The sequence below is a fragment of the Dromiciops gliroides genome, chromosome 4 (genome assembly GCF_019393635.1).
Source record: "Dromiciops gliroides isolate mDroGli1 chromosome 4, mDroGli1.pri, whole genome shotgun sequence".
Taxonomy (NCBI): domain Eukaryota; kingdom Metazoa; phylum Chordata; class Mammalia; order Microbiotheria; family Microbiotheriidae; genus Dromiciops; species Dromiciops gliroides.
In genome coordinates, this window is record NC_057864.1 from 27,974,193 (window position 1) to 27,997,311 (window position 23,119).

At 40.9% G+C, this 23,119-nt stretch overlaps 1 protein-coding gene and 1 pseudogene across 2 annotated transcripts in view; both read left to right on the plus strand.

Annotated features, from left to right (window-relative positions):
• Positions 1–23,119, plus strand: part of FAF1 (Fas associated factor 1) — a 427,555-nt gene that overhangs the window by 122,521 nt on the left and 281,915 nt on the right. For both annotated transcript variants that reach the window (XM_044001590.1, XM_044001591.1), the window contains exons 5-6: positions 20,290–20,381; positions 22,322–22,410. In XM_044001590.1, the coding sequence (XP_043857525.1) occupies positions 20,290–20,381; positions 22,322–22,410 (181 nt within the window). The remainder of the gene's footprint in view (positions 1–20,289; positions 20,382–22,321; positions 22,411–23,119) is intronic.
• LOC122753349 lies at positions 2,294–2,928 on the plus strand (annotated as a pseudogene).

Sequence of the window (23,119 nt, forward strand, 5' to 3'; positions counted from 1 at the left end):
AATCAAGAAATAGGCTGGAAAATGAACAGATGGCAGAAAAAGATCCTGACTATAGAAAATTACTATGGTGACAGGGAAGATCAAAACACAAACTGAGAGGAAGGCAACAGAGTAAAAATTCCTACATCCAAAGCCCCAGAGAAAAATATGAATTGGCTTCAGGCCATAACAGAGCTCAAAAAGCATTTTTAAAATCAAGTAAGAGAGGTTGGGGAAAAATTGGGAAGAGAAATGAAACTGCTTCAAGAAAATAATGAAGAGGGGGCAGCTAGGTGGTGCAGTGGATAGAGCACCAGCCCTGGAGTCAGGAGGACCTGAGTTCATATTTGGCCTCAGACACTTGACACTTACTAGCTGTGTGACCTTGGGCAAGTCACTTAACCCTCATTGCCCAACCAAAAAAGAAAATAATGCCAACAGCTTGGTAAAGAAAACATAAAAAAATATTGAAGAAAACACCATCTTAAAAACCAGAATATACCAAATGGAAAAAGAAGCACAGAAATTTGATGACGAGTAGAATGCCTTGAAAAGCAGACTTGCCAAACTGAAAAAGAGGCACAAACATCCATTGATGAAAAAAACTCCTTAAAAAGTAGAGTTGTCCAAATGAAAACGAATGTATAAAAGCTCATTGGAGAAAATAATGACTTTATGAGACATTAAGAAACAAAACGAAATCAAAAGAATGAGGATACAGTTGAGGATATCTGACTTGTTCAAGTTTGGGCATGCAAAAAAACCCCACCAAAAAACCAAACTTGAACAAGTCAGATATCCTCAACTGTATAGCAACATAGACATTTTGAAAGTTAAGGAAACAATCATAGAACTGAAAGCAAAGGAGACCACTGCATCAGTAAAAAGTTGGAGTTGATTTTTTCCTTTTTTTTCTTCATAATATATTTTTTTCCAATTACATGAGTTGATTTTTTAAAAAAACCCAAAAAACCCTAATAAAAAAATTAGATAAATAGCTAACCTGACTGAAAAGGAGGGGAAGACCAAATTGTTGGTATCAAAAAATGAAAAACAACTTATAAAAATTGAGAAAGAAATAAAGGAAAGTATCAGAAATAATTTTGCCCATGTATATGCTAACAGAACTGATAACTTAAAGAAAATAGTTGAAGGCTTGTTCAGTTGTGTTCAACTCTTTATGACCTCATTTGGGGTTTTCTGGGCAGAGATACTAGAGTGGTTTGCTATTTCCTTCTCTATAGATTAGGAAAGCTAGGCAAATAGGGTTAAGTGACTTGCCCAGGGTCCCACAGCTAGTAAGTATCTGAGGCCACATTTGAACTCAGGAATGTGAGTCTTCCTGATTCCAAGCTATTAATTTCAATACTACATAAACTTATTGTAATAACAAGAAAAGAAAGGTACCTTCCACTCTCTTTCTATGATACATACATGGTCTTGATGCCTAAAGCATAGAACAACAAAGCAGAGAGGGAAAAATCTATAGCTCAATATCCCTAATGAATAGTGATCTAAAAAAAACTTAATTAAAATATTACCAGAGAGGTAAAATAGCATATCAGAAAACTATACACTTATGGCCATGTTGGCTTTATAACAAGAATATGGTGTTGGTTCAACATAAGAATGACTATATAGCTAACTATGCAACTAATAAAAATAGGAGTGTAGCAATAGATACTGAAAAGACTTTTGAAAAATTCCAGCACATTTTTATTAAAAACTAGAAATCATGGGAAAAAATAGAAGCCTCCTTGATATGATAAATAGTATTTATCTAAATCAAGAGCAAGTATTAAATTGAATGGAAAAATTTTGTTAGAGGCCTTTATAGTAATATTAGAGAGAAAGCAAGAATGTTCTTATCACCACTACTATTTAAAATAATGTTAGAAGGGCAGCTAGGAGGGGCAGCTAGGTGGCACAGTGGATAGAACACTGGCCCTGGATTCAGGAGAACCTGAGTTTAAATCCAGCCTCAGACACTTAACACTTACTAGCTGTGTGACCCTGGGCAAGTCACTTAACCCCAATTGCCTCCCCCCCCCCCCCCAAAAAAAAAAAAGAAAAGAAAAAAAGAAGGGCAGCTAGGTGGCACAGTGGATAAAGCACCGGCCCTGGTTTGAGGAGGACCTAAATTTAAATCCAACCTCAGACACTTGGCACTTAATAGTCGTATGACCCTGGGCAAGTCACTTAACCCTCATTGCCCTGCAAAAAAATAATAAAAGAAAAAAAAGTAAATTTAGAAATGCTAGATATAGCAATAAGACATGAAAGAAATTGTTGGGGACCCCTTGCGCTGTAGTCTATGGTTGAGCCAGCACGCAGTAGTGGTGGTAATCCGACAGGAGCTGTGCCCCCTGATGCACTCGGAGCCGCACGACCCTCCCTCCTCCTTCCTCCACTTCCTCCTTCCTCTTCTCTTCTTCCTCCTCCGGTGCCCAGAGCACCAGTGCCCCACCACGGCTGACCAGCTGACTGAGGAGCAGATTGCAGAGTTCAAGGAAGCCTTTTCCCTGTTTAATAAGGATTAATAAGGATGGAGATGGGACCATCACCACCAAGGCGTTGAGTACAGTGACTCGGTCCCTGGGTCAGAACCTGACTGAGGCTGAGCTCTAAGATATGATCAATGAGGTGGGTGCAGATGGAAATGGGACCATTGATTTCCCTGAATTCCTGGCCATGATGGCAAGGAAAATGAAGGACACAGACAGCGAGGAAGAGATCCAAGAGGCATTCCATGTCTTTGACAAGGATGGGAATGGCTATATCAGTTCCTTTGGAGCCTCGTCATGTGATGACCAACCTCGGGGAGAAGCTGACTGACGAGGAGGTGGACGAGATGATCCGAGAGGCGACATAGATGGTGATGGCCAAGTTAACTATGAAGAGTTTGTACAGATGATGACCGCAAAAGTGAAGGCCTGGGGCAGCTGGTGATTCCCATTCTCCTTTGATCTCTCTCTCCTCTCTTTGGAGCCTGCTCTTTCTCTGACACTCTTACTTGCATATAACCTGGTTCTAAGCCAACCTGACATAAAGCCACACGAGATTTGTCCCAAGCTGCATGACTGCTCTTTGATCTCCCTCCCTTCTTCCCTCTCCATCCCAGGACCTCTCAGCACCTCCACTGACCCCTCAGATGGCCCCTCCCCAGCCTCCCAACAAATAGGGGATCTGCCTTCATGGCTCTCTGTAGCTTCTCTCCTCTCCCTTGGATTTCTGACCTTGTTTTCAGTGGCCAGTGCTGGCCCCATGCCGGGAGCTACACAGGAGTGGGGAGAGTGTCCCTACCTGGGCCAGGAAAACCAAACCCTTTAGATGTTTGCATGTGTCTGACACTGGTTCTGTGTGCGAAACCTTTGGGGGGCCATGGTGAAAGGTCTTCAGGAGTTCCAACAGGAGGTGTTGGGGTGGGGGTGGGGTGTGCATGAAGACAGTGTGGCACCACCCATTGTGGCCTTGGAAAGTGAGGAGAAGGGAAGTGTAGACGCTGGTTGGGGGTAGGACAGGTGAAGAAAAGGAGGTTGACGTGAACATTACAAACCCATTGGCTTTTATTCCCAGATTATCAGCGATTGGCTCTACCAAGTTCTGGCCTATGGGAGAGGAGGGGAGAGGAGTCCCTGCTCCCTTGGCATCGTGTATAAATTGTAAATGTCTGTACTCTTAAAGCAATCTCTCGAGCTGTTCAGTAAATATCTGGTGCTCATCCCCTCCCCAGGCCCCCAGCCGCCTTCCCCTGCTCCAGCCCTGCTCTCTGAGTGAATGTGTCAGTGGTCACCTGGCAATGTGCTTGATTCTTTCGTTTTGTTTTTCTTTTTCAGGCAGATCCATATATAGCTTTTAGGGGGCGTAGGGTGGGGAGGGGTGACCCAGCTGCCATTATTGATCATAGCTCAAGAAGAGCAATGTAGGAGCCACTGGGTTGTCCAGGCCAGGCCCGTCCTTTCCGGCCTGTCCGTGCTCCCCTCTCTGCCGCTGGAGGTCTGGCCTCTGTCTTTGCTAGTCAGCTCCCTCCGCTTGCCCCCTCCCTCCATCCAATAGCATGATCAGCAAACCCTCTTTTTATCAGCGACTGGTTCTCTCTTAACATTTGGCACAAAGAAGGAGCCATGGGAAGACTGGCCTTTTCCTCCTTAGGTTTTTTCTTTCCCTTTTTCTCCTTCTCACACTCCCCAACACCCAATGCCCAGGTGGATCAAATTGACCTTTCTCCAGTCTGGCAAGGAGGCAGGCCGTCTGACATGAGAGATTTCTCTCCTACCCAGCCTCTGGTGCCTCCCTCCCAGGGGAAAGAGAGGTAGAAACCCAGGCAACGGACATGGTGGGCAGGCAAGGTGGGATGAGGCTGTGGCTATTTGGGGAGTGGTTTGATTTTATTTTGTTCTGTTTTTTAAACCGGGCAATATTGTGTTCAGTTCAGTTTGTGAAGAAAAATATAGACCAGTGTTTTCCAATAAAATACAGTGACTACCAAAAAAAAATTGTGGGAATCAGGATAGGCAAAGAGAACAAAATTATCGCCTTTTGCAGATGATTTTTTTTTTACTTAGCCCTCATGAGAAAATTAAAAATTGAAATGACTTCAGCAAAATTAAAGAGTATATGACAAATCCACACAATCAGAATTCCTATATATAATCAGCAAATCCGAGTAAGAAGAGCTAGAAAGTAAAATTCCATTCAGAATAACTACAGAAGCTACAAAATACTTAGACATAGATCTTGTGAAATTTATTCATAGGCTTTTTGAGTCTAATTATAAAATTCTCTTTGCAAAAGTTGAAAGACCTAATCAGTTAGCAAAATATAAATTGCTCATTTTTGTCGAATCAATATAATAAAAATGACAGTGTTGTTATTGTTCAATTGTTTCAGTCATATCCAATTCTTCCTGACCCCATTTGGAGTTTTGGCAGAGGTACTGGAATGTTTGCAATTTCCTTCTCCAGCTCATTTTGCAGATGAATAAACTGAGGCAAACAGGGTTAAATGACTTACACAGGACCATACAGCTACTAAGGATGGATATAAACTCAGGTCTTTCTGACCCTAGGCCTAGCACTCTATCTACTGCTCCATCTAGCTTTAGATAATTATAATATCATTCAAATTAATTTGGTTATTCAATACTGTACCACATAGACTTCAAAAAGAATATTTTATTTAGCTAGAAAATGATATTTAAAAATAATAAAATAATAAAATTCATATGGAAGGACACAAGATCAGGAACCTCAAGGGTAATAATTAATTGGCAAGGAAGAACAGTGCTGAAAGAGACATACATTTTTCAGGAATATCAGATAGAGGAATTTATTTTGCCAGACTGTGGAAATATGTTTATTGATGGATTTCTTTTTGTTGGTGGGGTTTTTATTGTTTTTAAAAAATTTATTTTTCTAAATGGACATCAGTAGACAGTATTGTGAGGAAAAGATTAATTAAAAAAAATATTATTGGGGGCAGCTAGATGGCGCAGTGGATAAGCACTGGCCCTGGATTCAGGAGTACCTGAGTTCAAATCCGGCCTCAGACACTTACTAGCTGTGTGACCCTGGGCAAGTCACTTAACCCCAATTTCCTCACCAAAAAAAAAAATTATTATCTGATGGGGGCGGAGATATTATAATTGTCCCTGCTTGAATTTACATGTGCATAGAAATCCTGGAGTCATCCTAGGCAGTTTCCGTTCCTTCATCATTCACCAAGTCATTTGCTAAACGTGGTCAATTCTATCTCCACAACATTTCAAATGTTTCTCACCACTCCCCTTCCTCCCTTTAATTTTTTTTGGGGTGGGGGTGGGGGTGAGGCAGTTGGGGTTAAGTGACTTGCCCAGGGTCACACAGCTATTAAGTATTAAGTGTCTGAGGCCAGATTTGAACTCAGGTCCTACTGACTCCAGGGCCGGTGCTCTGTCCACTGTGCCACCTAGCTGCCCCTTCCTTTAAATTAAAAAAAAAATTAGTTTAAATATTTTTTCCAGTTACATTTAAAATTTTTAAATGTTCTTTTAAAAAATTTTTTTTGAGTTCCAAATTTCCTTCTTCCCCTCCCTCCTCAGTGAGAAGGCAAGCAATTTGATATAGGTTATACATGTGCAGGCATGCAAAATGCATTTCCATGTTAGTCATGTGAAAGAAAACATAAACAACAAAAAGAGAAACCCAAGAAAAATTAGGTTAAAAAAATGATTCAATCTGCATTCCGGCTCCATCAGTTCTTTTTCTGGATATAGATAAAATTTTTTATTATTATAAGTCTTTTGGAACTGTCTTGAATCATTGCTTTGCTGAGAATAGATAAGTCATTCGTAGTCGATCATCACACAGTATTGCTGTTCCTGTGCACAGTGTTCTCCAGGTTCTGCTTATTTCACTTTGTATCAGTTTATGTAATTCTTTCCAGGTTTTTTTTTTTTAAGCATCCTGCTTGTCATTTCTCATAGCACAATAGTATTCTATTACAATCATTTACCATGACTTGTTCAGCTATTCCCCAACTGATGGGCATGTCCTCATTTCCCAGTTCTTTGCCTTCACAAAAAGAGCTGCTGGGCAGCTAGGTGGTGCAGTAGATAGAGCACCAGCCCTGGAGTCATGAGGACCTGAGTTCAAATCCAGCCTCAGACACTTAACACTTACTAAATGTGTGACCCTGGGCAAGTGACTTAATCCCAATTGCCTCACTAAAAAACCAAAAACAAAAAGAGCTGCTATAAATATTTTTGTTCATATAGGTCCTTTTCAGTTGTTGTTGTTTTTAATTTGAAATACAAACCTATAGACTTTCTAGTGGTATTGCTGGGTCAAAGGGTATGCACAGTTTTGTAGTTTTTGGAGCATAATTGCAAATTGCTCTCCAGTTGGATCAGCTCACAACTTCACCAGTAGAGTATTAGAGTTCCAATTTTCCTAAATTCCCTCCAGCATTTGTTATTGACCTTTTCTGTCATTAGCCAGTCTGATAGGTGTGAGGTGGTACCTTACAGTTGTTTTAATTTGCATTTCTCTAATCAGTAGTGATTTAGAGCATTTTTTCATATGACTGTAGCTAGCTTTGATTCCTGTTCATATCCTTTGCCATTTATAAATTGGAGATTGACTTGTAGTCTTATAAATTTGACTCAGTTCTTTATATATTTGAGAAATGAGGCCTTTATCAGAGAAACTTGCTGTGAATTTTTTTCAGTTATGATTTACTGTGGATTTCCTTTTCTATTTTTTCCATTTATTCCCTGTCCCCCCCCCCCCCAATCCCTTCTCCCTTGCTCTTCTCAAAATTAATAGAATGCAGTCTTCTTGAGAGCAGGGAATGTTTTGTTTTTGTCTATCTCTTAGTGCCTGGCACCATAGCAAATACTTAATGATTTTACTGAATACAGCCCCTTCACCATTCTTTTTGCTCTCTTCGATCTGTTTTCCAGCTTTTCAGGGTCCTACTTAGACAGATGGGAGATCCTGAGGGGTCTGGGACTGACCATGTGTTTGGACAGTATACTTTAATCTTACTTTGGAAATGTCTATGGACCTGTACTTTAACTTTTATCAGAGACAGCCCAGAAAAGAATTTCACTGGATCTTTGAAAAGGCCATGTAGAGGGCAGCTAGGTGGTACAGTGAATAAAGCACCGGCCCTGGATTTAGGAGTACCTGAGTTCAAATCCGGCCTCAGACACTTGACACTAGCTGTGTGACCCGGGGCAAGTCACTTAACCCCCATTGCCCCGCAAAAAAACCCAAAACACACACACACACACACACACACACACACACACACACACACACACACACACAGGCCACGTACAATAGGTAGCTCCCCACTTCCTCTTCTCTCATTTTCTTAAAATCTGGCTTCTGACCTAATTCCACCAAAACTGCCCTCTCCAAAGTTACCAGTGATTTTTTTAGTTGCCAAATCCAGTGGCCTTTTCTCAATTCACATTCTTCTTGACCTCTCTTGCAGCCTTTGCTGCTATTCATCACTCTCCCCTCCGTGATACTCTCTTCTCTTTAGGTTTTCAAGATACTAGGTCATCCTGGTTCTTCTCCTACCTCTCTGGCTATTCCTTCTCTGTTTCCTTTGCTGGATCCTGCTCCAGATCATGCCATCTCACCAGTGTCCCTCAGGGTTCTGTCCTGAGCCCTTTGTTCTTTTCCCTCTCTACTGCTTCATTTTGGGTGATCTCATCAGCTTTAATGGATTTGATAACCATCCCTCTGCTAATGATTCTCAAATTTATCTATCTTCCCACTGTTTCTCGGTTTACCTTCAAACTTAATATCCAGCTGCCTTTCAGCCTTTCAGACATTTCAAACTAAATGTCTAGTACATATATCTTAAACATGTTTCTGTTCCAAACAGAACTCATCTTTCCTCCTAACCCCTCCTCCCCCATCTTCTTGAGGGCAACACCATCCTCCTAGTCTTCCAGGCTCTCAACCTAGGAGTCATCCTGGACTCCTCACTCTTTCTCCTCCCCGCATCCAAGTTGTTGCCAAGATCTGTCAGTTTTACCTTTGTAGCATCTCTTGAATATGCCCCGTTCTCTCCTTTGATGCTGCCCTGATTCTAGTGTTGGCCCTTATCACCTCACACCTGGATTATTGCAGGGATGGGGATGGGAGTGTCTACGTGCTCCAAGTCTATCCAGCCGCTTAAGTGATTTTCCTAAAATGCAGCTAAGATCATGTCTCCTCTACCCGTGCTTCCTACACACACATTCACTAAACTCCAGTAGCTTCTTATTGTCTCCAGGATCAAATTTTTTAAATGTTCTTTTTGGCATTGAAAGCCTTTTGTAACTTAGCGCTCTCCTATCTTTCCAGTCTTCTTGGCTCAGGTGACACTGACCTCCTGACTCTGCCATGAATAAGACCCTCCATCTCTTAGCTCCAGGCATTTACTTCTGTTGTTTCCCTCCTCTGTTCTCCTAGAGACTTCCTTTAAGTCCCAGCTAAAATTTTATCTTTTACTGGAAACCTTCCCAAGTCCTTAGTTCTAATGCCTTCCCTCTATTAATTATTTCATATTTCTCCCACATATAGCTTGTTTCTACGTATTTGTTTCCATATTATCTCCCCCACTGAAATGTAAGCTCCTTGAGGAGTCTCTCCTACAGACTAGCTTTTATCTTTTCCTCTAGCCCCAGTTCTTAGCACAGGCCCTGGCAGATGGAAAGTACTTAGTAAATGTTTATTGATTGACTGTGTCCCATTTTGTAATCGGTATATTTTATCATCTTCACTTTAAAGTGTTTTGTGCCCAGTTTTTGAGAACAAATACAACACAACCATTAAGAAAGATGTTGCAGCTGACATCTTGTCTCCAGTCAGGCTGTTGGACTTGATCCCCAGCAAGTCAACTAGAATTTATGTAATGGCAGGCACTTTACTAAAGAAAGGGCAAAGTGGTGCCTGTGTGCCTGACTTCATGATACTGATTCTTGGACACATTTTCTCTTCCTTGTGAATCAGACCAGTCAGAGAGCTATGTAAAGTCCCTTTTCTCTTTCCCTGATATCTTGGTAGAATGAGTTGCTTCTGAGAAGTGAGTATAATATTAGGAATTGTTTTGCAGAGTATGAAAGTAGAACCTTCTTAGGCATTTTACCCTCCTTTCTACTCATAAATCATAGCTATTATAACTGGCACCTCTCTGAGATCATCTAGCAAAATATCCTCATTTAACAGAGGAAGAAACAGGGTCCAAAAGAGAATGTAACTTGTCCAGGGTCAGAACAGTAGAGATTTGGGCCGAGTCTTCTAATTACAAACCTTGTTTTTACTATATTATAGTTTAGCTGTTAATTTTCTGTTAAGCATGGTGAGAAGTGGTGAAGTGAGGGAAAAAACAGATATCAGGGTAAGAAGTTCATATTGACAAGTTTTCCGCGTTTCTTTAAATTTACTGCTTCTTAAGTAGTAATTTCTGTACATGGCCAAATTCAAAGAGATGCTGAATAAGGGAAATATATCTGCATAATTCCTTACCATGACAACTTAACTGGGCTCAAATTTTATATAAACTATCAGAGAGTGACACCTAGTGGCCTGTTCTTGTACTAAGTTTTTAGGGTACAGATGATTGATTATTCTATCTTCTTCTTCAAAAGAGACCTTTTAAATGGTCCACTACACACCAGTCTTCACAGTTTGCTCATAATGGTTTCCTATAGATAGGAAGCAGTACCATGCTATACCAAGCTCTTGGAAAGAGTCATGACTTACAGGAAGTGAGTTAGGGACAAGAACTAGAGACTTTGGCTTCTTTATGACTTAATATTTGTGGGTCCCCTAATCAAGCTGGTTTTCCTTTGGAAACTCTCAGTTTCTTCCTCTTTCAGATATGGGAATTGAATTAGATTTTTTCCTATGGTTGCCTTCTAACTGTAAATCCTAGTTTCCTTTTTATTTTCATAGTTGTTAAAAACTAAAAGGCTTGATCAACATACATTTAGTTTCATTCTTGACATTTTGTGGAAAATAGGCGTCTTAGAAGAACCATCCCCTATATTCTCCATTTTTCTAGTTGGCTTCCTGCATAAGACTTCTACCTTCAGGAACCAGAGGTCTCAAGTGGTATCAGGACAAATGCAATTCCCACCACTTAGCCCACTACTTTTTTTCTAATTGGCCTCATGCCCTATGTGAGGAGAAAATCACTCCTCAATAATTTCTGGAACTCAGCGGTGGTGATGTTTCAAAGGCTCATTTATTGTCATTCTTGTGGGAATGGGTAACTCCGTGTCCAGCGTGGGGGGGGGGGTGACAAAAAAAAAATGGAGGCTTGCAGACCTTTTATCTCCTAATCCCCAGTGCAAAATGGCCCCTCCCCTTTTTCATCATTGGTCCAATTACTCAAGGGTTACAATCTACACGCCAAAACAGAATGCAGTATTTCTTAGCCAATGGGGGAGGTGATTCAGGGACAATTCTTCAATTCCTCCCTTATATGGACACAGCTCGGGAGTTGACCGAATCTGTCCAGCTCAGGATTTCCCTGAACTATGTGACCTTTTTCCTCAAATAGGTCTGGAGGAGTGTAATTTGAATGGTGACTATTATATTCTTATTGAGAGGAGACCAATCCCTATTTCCTCATAATCCCTCCTCTTTTATTTTCGACTATTGGGGCTCCTCTCATTTCATTTATTGAATATATCCTCTGCCTCTGAATTAGCCCTGGAAGGAAGGGGATAAACCTTTTTATTTTCCAAATCAGGATTCCACCCATCCCATGCAGGTGGTGTCAACCCCTGAATTTTCTGCTAACATCTTATCAAGGGCCATCCTGTTTTCCCAAGTCATTTTGCTAGTTACATACAGCCAGTTGTTCAGAAATACCCTGTACGGCGTCCCTTTAAGACTGGTTTTATTCCTTGGAAAATTCTGTAACAACCCCCAGGTATAACACAAGGAACAGTTCTCAGTGACTACCAAGACTACAACATCAAGCATGGTTAACAGCATTAGCTAATATCAAGTCTCTTTGTAATTTCAGTAACACACTCCCAGTGTCCATTCAGTTAGCAATTTCATCGTGGATCTCAGATGTTCCATATAACTGTCCGGTCTCTGGAACTACTTTTCTTGGGGCACTTTGGGAGATGTCTTGTCTCCAAGGCACTTCTCCAGTAGATTTACTTCCCAGGTTTGCATGTAGAGACTCCTCAGATATTCCTATTAAAATCTCAATATAATACAGATCTCAATACAAATTGGTACAGTCTCTCAAATTCTATTCCCCCAATAACTTTTCCATTCGGTAAAAACTACCTGAAACCTAATGGTTCTGATCTTGCTAACAATAAGAGGAATATCAAAATCAAGTTCCCATAGTTTACTGAACCTTAAAGAATGTATAACATGAGTGCTGCCGCCCCCCCCCTCCCCCGTTTACAGCTTTATCCAATTCTATGTATTTTTTTCCAACATTTATTTAATTTTTTCCAGTTACATGTAAGGGTAGTTTTCAACATTCATTTTCCTAAGATTTAAAGTTCCAAATTTTCCTCCCTCTCTCTCTTCCCTCCCCCCCTCAACAAGACAGCAACCAATCTGGTATAGGTTATATGTTCAATCCACAAGTGCTCTTTTTATCAGTTCTTTCTATGGGAGTGGATAGTATACTTCATCATTAGTCCCTTGGGATTTTCTTGGATCATTCTATTGCTGAGAGTAGTTAAGTCATTCACAGTTGCTCATCGAACAATACTGCTGTCACTATGCACAATGTCCTCCCAGTTCTGCTCATTTCACTATATCTTAGTTCATATGAATCTTTCCAAGTTTTTCTGGGATCATCCTGTTTATCATTTCCTATAGCACAATACCATTCCACTACAATCATATACTACCACAGCTTCTTCAGTCCTTCCTCAATTGATGGACATTCCCTTGATTCTCAATTCTTAGCCACCACAAAGAGTTGCTATAAATATTTTTGGTACAATCCACCCCCCCCCCTCCCCTCTCTTTTTCATGATTACTATTGTTAACTGTTTCCCTCCATCCTATTCCCTTCCCCATGACATTTACTCTATTATCTATCTTCTTTCACTCTATCCCCCTTCAAAAGGGATTTGCTTCTGTCTCTTCCCTCCCCAAATCTGCTCTCCCTTCTTTTGCCCCTCTCTATCCCCTTCCCTTCCTATTTTCCTGCAGGGTTAGATAGATTACTCCACCCAATTGAGTGTGTATATTATTCCCTCCTTGAGCCAAGCTCTGATGAGATTAAGGTCTTTGAGCCTATTCTGATGAGTGTAAAGTTCATTTACTACCCTGCTCCTCCCCCATCTCTTCCACCACTCCATAAGCCCTTTCCTGTTTCTTTCATTTGGGATTTTACCCCATGCTACATCTGCCCTTCTCCCTCCCCCAGTGCATTTCCCTCACCCCTCAATTTTACCCTAAAGATGTCATCATGGGGCAGCTAGATGACAGAGTGGACAAAGCATCCACCCTGGACCCAGGGGGACCCCAGCCAAAACCCGACCTCAGACACAAGACAGTCTACCCACTGCACAACCCCAGGTATGTCCCCCAACTCCAGTTTTTTATGGTTCTCTAGGGTCTCGTATTTGAAAGTCAAATTTGCCATTCGGTTCAGGTCTTTTCATCACAAATACCTGAAAGTCCTCTTTTTCATTGAAGTCCCACTTTTTCCTCTGAAAGATTATGATCAGTTTTGCTGGGTAGGTGATTCTTGCTTGTAATCCCAATTCCTTTGCCCTATGGAATATCATATTCCATGCCCTCTGGTCCTTTAATGTAGAAGCTGCTGGATCTTGTGCTATTCTGACTGGGGCTCCACAGTACTTGAATTCTTTCTTTTTGGCAGCTGGCAATATTTTCTCCTTGACCTGAGAGCTCTGGAATTTGTCTTTAATATTCCTAGGAGTTTTCCTTTTGGGATCTCTGAACTTAGAGCCCTTGAGAATCCATGTCACTACTCCCTGGGATAGGTGGGAAGGTTGATCCCCTGATAGTTAGAGTTCTTATCCTGGAACATAGTCATCTTACTTGGTTGTTGTTATTGTTGTTGTATGAGGTGTATGGGGTGTTATGGGAGGACTAGCACTTCTGGTTTGAGGGCTTGATGAGCCCTTTTTAGGGCTGCTCATCCACCTTTTGAGTCCAGTGGGTCACCCAACTCTCACCTATAGTTCCAAGAAGCTGTAGCATGCACAGTGGCTCCACCCCAGTAAAATATTTTTAGTAAACTAACTAAGCCAGATTGAGGGTAACTGTCTATCAGTAAGGTAGGGGGATGTCTACACTAAGCATGTGAAGACTTGTTCCCAGACAAAGTGTGCAGAGAACAACTTGTTCCAGTGGTCTTGAAGGTAACTGAAGCAGGCCTGTGGAGCTTTAGAGCTTGGTCAGACATCAAAGACTCCCAGGTCGTCCACTGCATCCCAGGACTTCTCTAGTTGTCTTTATTTTTGTCTTGCCACTGGACTTCAGTGACAAGGGAAGAGAGTGAAGATGATGCCTTTGTGCAACTCTGACTCACTGAAATCCAGTTCACATGCAAGTCCTCTTGGGAGGAGGTGATGAGAAAAGACAACAGCAATAATATGCTTGACTTACCTCATCTTCCTATCTACACATGTACTTTTATTCTCCCTGCCTTTCATTTCTTACTACCAGTGCTTCTGGGTAAAGCATTCCACTCCGTGGTCTCTATAATCAACTAAACTCTCTCTGTGCCTCCCCATCCTCAAAATCCCTTTCTTCCCCATTAGAATACAAACTCTTTGAAGGGTTACTGTCTTTTTGTTTTTGTTTCCCTATCAGTGCTATGCCTAGTGAGTAGCAAGCACTTAAAAAATATTCATTCATTCATTCCTTGAATATTGGCCCAGCTGCATAGAAGAAAGAAAGGTTTGAGAATCAGATTTTAGTTTTGGCTTTCTGGATAACATACTTTGTAAATTTTTCCATTTACCTTCCCTTTTCTGCACTCCATCTTCTTAATCTATGAAGTGATGGAGTTGGAACATATGATCTCTAAGGACCCTTTCAGCTCTAAAATTCTCTACATGTAACTCCTTGGGGGGGGGCAATGAGGCTTAAGTGACTTACCCAGGGTCATACAGCAATAAGTGTCAAGTGTCTGAGGCTGCATTTGAACTCAGGTCCTCCTGAATGCAGGGCCAGTGCTTTATCCAGTGTGCCACCTAGCTGCTCCCCTTCATGTAACTTCTTGACAGGAGACGACTGGTAGTAGAATAGAGAGAGGACTGGGTTCAAAACCTTTGCGAAAGCACTTCCCATTGCTGAGTATTAGCTTCTTCATCTTCAAAACAAGAATCTCACCATCTACCATAACTACCTTGCAGGGTTATTTTAAGGATCAAAGGAAGTGAGGGATCTAAAAGCCCTCTTGCCTCAGCTGCAGAGTCAGAGGTGAATGGGTTTGGGGTTTCATTTGGTCAAGAACTCCCTCCATTGCTGCACATTTGCAACCTTTATACATCTTAATTCTTGGCTATTCTTTTTCATTTTGCATAAATTCTTTGTAAAGGACCTAGCCAATGTGCTAGAAGCCTTTCTTTGGTGGAGATATTTATATTTCCTTCATGGGTCACTGTGACCAAGACATTCATTACTCAGCTGCCAGCCTCATGGTGATGAGTTTCTGAACTGAGGTAAGCAGGCTCCCTGACCCACAGTCTACTACTCGGCTTTATTTGAAGCCTTTCTAACCATGTATCAGAGCTTGGGCTGTGCTGGCCTAGTCTTGGAGAACCCAGCATCATTTCTACACCATAATGAAGCATTAGGAATAAATATTGAGTAGCACTATTAATAATAGCAGGAAAAAAAATCATTCTTTAAGAAGTAGTATAGTACCGAAAACCTGGGTTCAAATCACGTATGTATTATGATCATATATCTAGAGCCTCCAAGAAGAGGCCTCCAAGGCCATCTAATCTAAGCTCACCGTTCTGCGGATAAAAAGGAATGTTCTGGCTCTTTTCTTTATTTGCCTCTGTGACCCTCTCTGAGCCAGTTTCTGCTTCTAAACCCATCATCATAAACTGAGGATTTTGGACTGTGATCTGGCAGTCCAGTTGGCAACATGACTGGAGGGAGAAATCATTTTTAGCTGGGGAAGGGGAAAGTTGGGTCAGGTCTCATGTAAGAGGTGGCATCTGAAGTTTGCTTTGAAGAAAATTAGGGATTCTTAAAAATATGGCAGATGGAGGAGAGAGATTCCAGACATGGGGGATGGCCTATGCAAAGATACAGAGATGGGAAATGGAGCGTCATGTGTGAACAGTAGCAAGAGGATCAGTTTGCCTGGACTTTATTTAGAGTGTTTAGAGGGGAAGAGTGTGTGTGTGTGTGTGTGTGTGTGTGTGTGTGTGTGTGTGTGTGAGAGAGAGAGAGAGAGAGAGAGAGTGAGTGAGTGAGTTAGGGCCAGAGTGTTAGATTGGAACCAGGTTAGGCTTCACTAGGGCATGGAGAGGACAATGAGATCAACAAGACTTGACAGCTGATTTGGTGTGGTCATTGAGGAAGATGACTAAGGTTTTAAACCTGAATGACTGGATGATTTATACCTATGATGCATCTGGTAATACCTGTGAAACAGTGGGTGTGATCCAATTCTATAGATGAAGGAGCTATAGCTGAAGTGCAGTGGCTTGTCCCTTGTCATATGGCTAGTTATTATTAGCCAGAACTTGAACACTGGCTTCTCATGCCTAGACTAGTTTTGTTCCACCTACATACAACAGATGCCTCTTCCTCAAAGTCTCCAAACTCCTTTTCCGAGTAGAGCCCTCAACAATTCATTTTGAAGACTTGCTCTCACTTGAATTGAGACAATTGATCAGTGGCTCCCTCATTTGGCCCAGTTGTTTCCCCCACTGCTTTCATTGCCCAACTCCAAACTTTTTTTTTCTTTTGGAATTGAATGATAGGGAAAGGTGGCCATTAAATTCTCTCCAGACATTTTGGTTAGGCATATTCGCCTTTCTACCAGCAGTTATTCTTGTTTAAAAAATTCAATGGCACCAAATGTTAAGACAGTAATAATGATAATGGCAAAAGAGTTAACAAGCTTCTCATTTACCAAGTATCTATTTATTCAGTGCCTACTCTGTGTCAAGTGCTGTGGTAAGTGCTGTGGATATAAAGAAAGGGGAAAATAGGGTACTTGCTTTCAAGGAGTTCATATTCTAAGGGGATAGACAATGTGTATGTAAAAAATATACACAAAGTAGATGGAAAATTATCTCAGAGGGGAATCATGAGCAGCAGATGGAAGAGGGGGTGGAGGGTGCTGGGAAAGGCCTCCTGCTGAAAGTGAAATTTGAGTTGTCTTAAAGAAGTCAAGGAAACCAGGAGGCAGAACTGAAGATGGAAAGTATGGAGGACAGCCAGTGATAATGTAATTTAGGAAGATGGAACGTCATGCACAGGGAACAATTAGTGGCCAGGCCATCTGGATCATAGAATTTGAGGAGGGAAGTAGAGTGTAAGGAGAATAAAAAGGTTGGAAAAGGCTGTGAAAAGCTTTAAATGCCAAATGGAAGGTTTTGTGTTTGATCTTGGAAATAATATGGAACACTGAAGTTTATTGAGTAGCAGTACAGGGAAGTATGGCATGATCAGATTTGCATCCAGGAAAAGTCACTTTGGCAGGTAAGTGGAGGATAGATGGAAGTGAGAAAAGACTTGTGGAAGGGAGACCAGTTAGGAGGTTATGGCAACAGTTCAGGTGAGAGATGATTGTTACCTGTACCCAGGTAATACTTGTATAAGTGTAGAGAATAGGACTTAAATGAAAGATGTTATGAAGGAAGAATGTACAATATTTGATAATAGATTGAACAGGTGAGGTGAGGAGTTAAAGATGTCACCAGTGTTGTGGATCACAGGAAGGATGGTGGTGCCCTGAAGCAATAAAAGTAAAATTGAAAAATCAGGAAGTATTGGGGGGAAAGGAGTTCAATTTCAGACATGTTGATTTTGAAATACCTATGGGAGATCCAGTTTGAGATACAGTATAGGGCTAGAGTTCAAAGAAGAAAGATTATGGCCTGATAAATAGTTCTGGGAGCCATCTTCATAGAGATCATAATTGAGTCCATTGGAGTTGATGAAGTCAAGCAAAATAGTAGAGAAGAAGAAGAAGGGAAGTGGCCTGAGACAGAGCCTTGGGGGACAGCCAGGGGGCAGTGGGCATAATTTGAATAAAAAGTCAGGGAAAGGAGACTAAGAATAGGAGCAGTCCTCTGATGAAGACCTAGAGAGGAGAGCTTGCTCAGTCCCTAGGAAATGAAATAAATGATAAGGAAGTATACAAACTCATTGGCATTAGCCTGTGTTTGTAAACACAGGGCATGATCTCTGTATTTTTTAAGTGAGTAAACAGAATCTTAGGGAAGTTCATGGTTTTGGAAGGAGATTTGGGGGCCTCCAATTCCATCTGCCTTGGCCCCTACTCTTGGGTTTTATCAAAATCTTTATTAGACCAGGATGGACTGAATGGAACACAATAAAAAAGGTCAGAGTGCCATGGGTCTAATCACCTCTTCATTCCTGGAAGCTGTGCCACTCGTAACCAAGCCCAAGATCCCATTAATTGTTTGGTGGTGGCGCAGTGGGTAGAGCACTGGCCCTGGAGTCAGGAGGACCTGAGTTCAAATCTGGCCTCAGACACTTAACATTTACTAGCTGTGTGACCCTGGGCAAGTAAATCACTTAACCGCAATTGCCTCATCAAAAAAAACCCACAAAAAACAACAGGAAAACCCCTAGAAGTATCCAAACCACGTTATTTTCTCATTAGAAGTAGAAAAAAAAGTCACTGACAAGATACAGCACTCATTTATGATACAAATCCTACAGAGTAAATAGGCAGAGAGGTATCTGCTTTATATATATTACAAATGTTTGTAAAATGAAAAGCAAGCATCATATGCAATGGACACATATTTGAAGCTCTCCCAATAAATACAGGAATAAAGCAAGGGTGGCCTTTTTACCCACCCTTTCTATAAGTGTGAGCAATAGCAATATGGGAAGAAAGCAACTAAAGGTATATATAGGCAAAGAAGAACCATAACTATCACTCTTAAGTAGAGAGTATATTCAATAATATAAGCTTTTTGAAAATAAGGACTCTTTTAAAAAATATATATATCTTCAACCTGGAAGGACCTGCATGAACTGATGATGAGTGAGATGAGCAGAACCAGGAGAACATTGTACACAGTATCAACAACATTATGTGTTGATCAACTGTGATAGACTTGATTCTTCTCAGCAATACAGTGGTCCAAGATAGTTCCAAAGGACTCATGATGGAAAATGCTCTCCAAATCCAGAAAAAAAAAGAACTGTGGAATCTAGATGCAGATGGAACCATACTATTTCTATTGTTTTTGTTATTGTTTTTCTTTTCTGAGGTTTTCCCTTTTTTCTCTGATTCTTCTCTTATAACATGACTAATGCAGAAATATATTTAATGTGATTGTACATATATAAAACCTATATCAGATTACTTGCTGTCTTGGGGAGGGGGGAGGGAGGGAAGGGAGGGAGAAAAATTTGTAACTAGAAATCTAATAAAAACAAATGCTGAAAACTATCTCTAAATGTAACTGGAAAATAATAAAATATTTATATGGAAAAAATTTAAATATCTATCTATCAATCATCTATCATCTATCTATGTATCTATGTATCTATCTAATCTCTACTGCCTACGAAAGTGCCTAACATAGAGTAGGATTTGTAATGACTGTTGAAGTTTGACCTCAAAGAAGAGATATGAGGAAACACCTTCTGCCCTGCCTTTACAGATGTTGAGGTGGTCTGTAGCTGTATTGAATTGCATATAATTTCAGACTTTTTTCAATATTTTGATTTGTTTTCTTGATTTTTTTTTCTTTTAAAAATTTGTAATAAGGGATAACTTGTGATGGGTTGGGTGGGATTGAAGTACAGGAAGAAATCTAGATGTTCAAAAACCAAAAGATATCAATAAACATAAATTAAAAGTAAATCCATGATTAAATCATGGAAGGAGAGGCAGGGGCAACAAGTAAGGATGCAACAGCTTTCGCATCTAAAACAAGAACAGTACTCATCTGAAATCTAGACAGTTGTAAACACCCCCACAGCTGTTTATAGAAGGGCAAAGAGAGGCTACAATTAGGGATGTTGCTGAAGAGCCTTGGGCCTGATGCTCTTCAGACTAGGTTTGAAAGAAGTCTACAATAATCTTGCCAGAAGCTATTCATCCTAGTCTGTTTGAGTTTATTAGGTGGGATCCTGGGGTCTGTCAACGCTCTGTGAATCATGGCAGCTTGGAGAAGCTAAGAGAGCCAGATGTTTGATAGGATGGGGTTAGATTCCCTATCTTTGATCTCATAGACAGAGGCATGTTAATTAGTAGGGAACCTGGAAGTTTTTAGTTTCCAAGGTTCTAGACGATGAAGATTGTAGATATGAGGGCATTCCCAAAAAGGATCTGGGCAGAAAGGAAAGGATACTAGGTAGTTGGAGAGGGCATGGTTAGGGCAGACACAGCCTATCTCAGAAAGATTGATCGAAATAAAGGCTTTTTCCTCTTTAAAACATCACCTAAATGTTTTTCTGAGAGTACATCACCCTCCGGTAAAATCTATTATTCTAAAAGTAGATCAAAGTGGATGTTCTGTAAATGACTTTTTTTCCCCCCATAGTAATGGATTCCTGGAGCCATGATGTTATGGAAAAATGTTGAGTATCATGTTATCTGATTAATATTTGGTTTTTCTTTTCTTGACAGGAGAGATCAAACAGATTCTAGAAAATGAACTCCAGATTCCTGTATCTAAAATGCTATTAAAAGGCTGGAAGACTGGAGATGTAGAAGACAGTGTAAGTTTCCTTACTTTATAGAAATCAAAGAATATTGCCTGTTGATGAAGCAGTAGGCAGTGAGTAGGTTTTTTACAAACATCATGACCAAATTTTACAAGTGTTGAAAGTGTTAAGAAACTGAAGTGTTTTATTCACGAGTATTCAGTAATGAAAGAAATGTTTTTCATATAATTCAAGTTTCTTGGCCACATTCTTTTTCAGTTTCATAAACTCATGGGATATAAGAGTTAGAAGGAACCTTAGCGATCCTCTCCAGTAGTAACCTTTATTTTTACAAATGAGGTGACTGAGACCCCTAGAGGGGAAGGGGCAGCTAGTCAGTGGCAGCAGTGAGAATGGAAGTTATATCTGATTGAATTCATGTCAGCAGACATTTGTTAAACTCTACTATTCCATAGGCTTTGTGCTGGCTGCTGGGGGTATAAAGACAAAAATGAAAAAGACTGTGTGTTATCTAGGAATTTGCATTCCACATCAATTTTTATTTTCTCCCCAATTAATACATTTTCTTTTGTCTTCCAAAGGCAGTTATAAATTCAATTATGTTCCCTCTGCCTCTTCCCTTCCTTTGCCCCCTCACTTCCTCTATGTGTGCAAATATACATAGAAATATAAAATTAAAGCAGAAGATGGCTTGAGTAAAATTAAGTATCTATATAAACATGAAATACAAAGCACACCACCACGTCAAAACCCAATGCTCTTATTTTTTCCTTGAGAAAATTTAGAATGCTGTTTTTAAGTGACTTGGAAGTCATGGTGTCCATACCTCTGATTTCCTAGAGAAAGAAATGGAAGCTTGAGAGTGGAACAATTTTCCATGGGTAACGTAGCTGTTTAGTGAAAGAATGTGGACCCAAACCATTATGCTTTGAGGACCAGACTCAGTCTTTAAAAGTGGTGATCTACCCTGTGGGGCCTTCCTAGCCATGGCTGGTTCTCTGCTTGTGTAGCCCTTGAGCCTTTTGTTGTCTCTATTACATGGCCAAGCATGATAAGAGGGTTGGAATAGAGTTAGTCACACTGTGTCACAGTATCAGCAGACTCTTGGAGCGTCAGTTCAGTTAGAAACATGGCTCCCAAAGGATCATGAATGACATAGAAAAAGGTGGGAATTGTGCGCATGCTTCACTCATACCCTGTGCCTTTTTGGAAACTGTGTCATCCATCAGCCCTATGGAGTTTAGATTCCCCAATTCCCTTATAGCTCAGAGAGACTGATTTTCTGCAATGAGTAGAGAAGTAGGTTTTGGCTTAGAGGCGCCCCCTGTGTACAAAGCTCAGAAAAGGAAGGTGAGATGGGCAAGTCACTTAACCCTCATTGCCCCGCAAAAAAAAAAAAAAGAAAGAAAGAAAGAAATAAAATACCTGGTTTAGGTCCTGCCTCTGCCACTTGCTGGTCATGTGATCCACAGCAAGTCCTTTAACCCCAGGGCCCAGTAACTCGGAGACTAGATCTTTAGTATAAACTAAGCTAAGTTCCCAAGCTTCTCAGTGTTGGCCAAAGTGACCTCAAGGTACCTTCAAGCCGAGTGGGCTTCTTAGGGCTCAACCCCATATTGCTCGAAAGGTCCTGCCATTTTCCTCTTCTGTTAGATTGTGAGCTTTGGGGGGACCAGTGCTGTGATGTCTGTTTCCATGAGTATTTACTTGGTCTCCGTTGGTTCAGAGAATTATGCTTGAACACAACTAATGCCTGCTCCCTGCCTGTTCTTGGGATGCTTCTGTCTAGGAGGAGTCAGGCTATCTGTTTTCCCCACAGCAGGCAGCGCAAGGCCTCTCACTTGGTAGGTGCTGAGTAAATATTTGTTGAATTGAATTAAATGGAAATATATGCCAACTTTATGAAAATAGTACAGTATAGCTACAGCCAAAATGACAGCTTCTAAAATGCTGGCAGTGCCCAGAAACAGTCATGGTTTTTTCTTTTTTTTCAGACGGTCTTAAAAACTCTACACTTGCCAAAAAACAACAGTCTTTATGTGCTCACACCCGACTTGCCACCACCTTCCTCGAGTCATGCTGGGTAAGGTCCTCATTTCCATGGGAGCATGAATTGAAAGGTTTTGCTATCTAATGGGGTGTCTCCATTTCAGAATTCTGGTTTAGTTTATATTGCATTTGAACTTCAGAATGAAAACAGAAATCATCACCAAATCACTCATCGATTAACAGTCCTTAGGGCTAGAATTTTCCTTTTCCTTGAATGTTCTTTTTCCTTAGAATAGAAAGACTCACTTCACAGGTCCTGCTTATGGGATTGTATTTAGTTCAACTAAAGCAAATATATCATTGCTTGACTCCTGACAGCCTGAAATGGCTTGGCTCACAGATCAATGCTTGGGCCTCTGAGATAGCCACAGTACTGTAACCATCCTTTGTGTCAAGAGCACTCTTCCCAGAACAAGGCCCTGGGCAGGACTGTGTGCTGTGATAGTTACCACTGTCAATAATAATAATGCTATCAATATTGTTGTCATCATTATTTTATTCCTGATGTTTTTCTTGGTACGTCTTTTGATTTTGTGCCCATGAAAAACCTTAGTCACTTTGAGAAGGGGCTGGGGGACTGAGACCTGGCTACAATTAGAGGGTGGGGTTCACTAGCTTGTGACCCTAGGCAGGCACTTCTCCCTAGGCCTCAGTTTCTTCAACTGTAGCATGAAGTCCCATGTTTTGAGGACTCTACAATCTGGGCTGTTTCTGTGCCTTTTTGTTGCTGTTTTTTCAGTGTG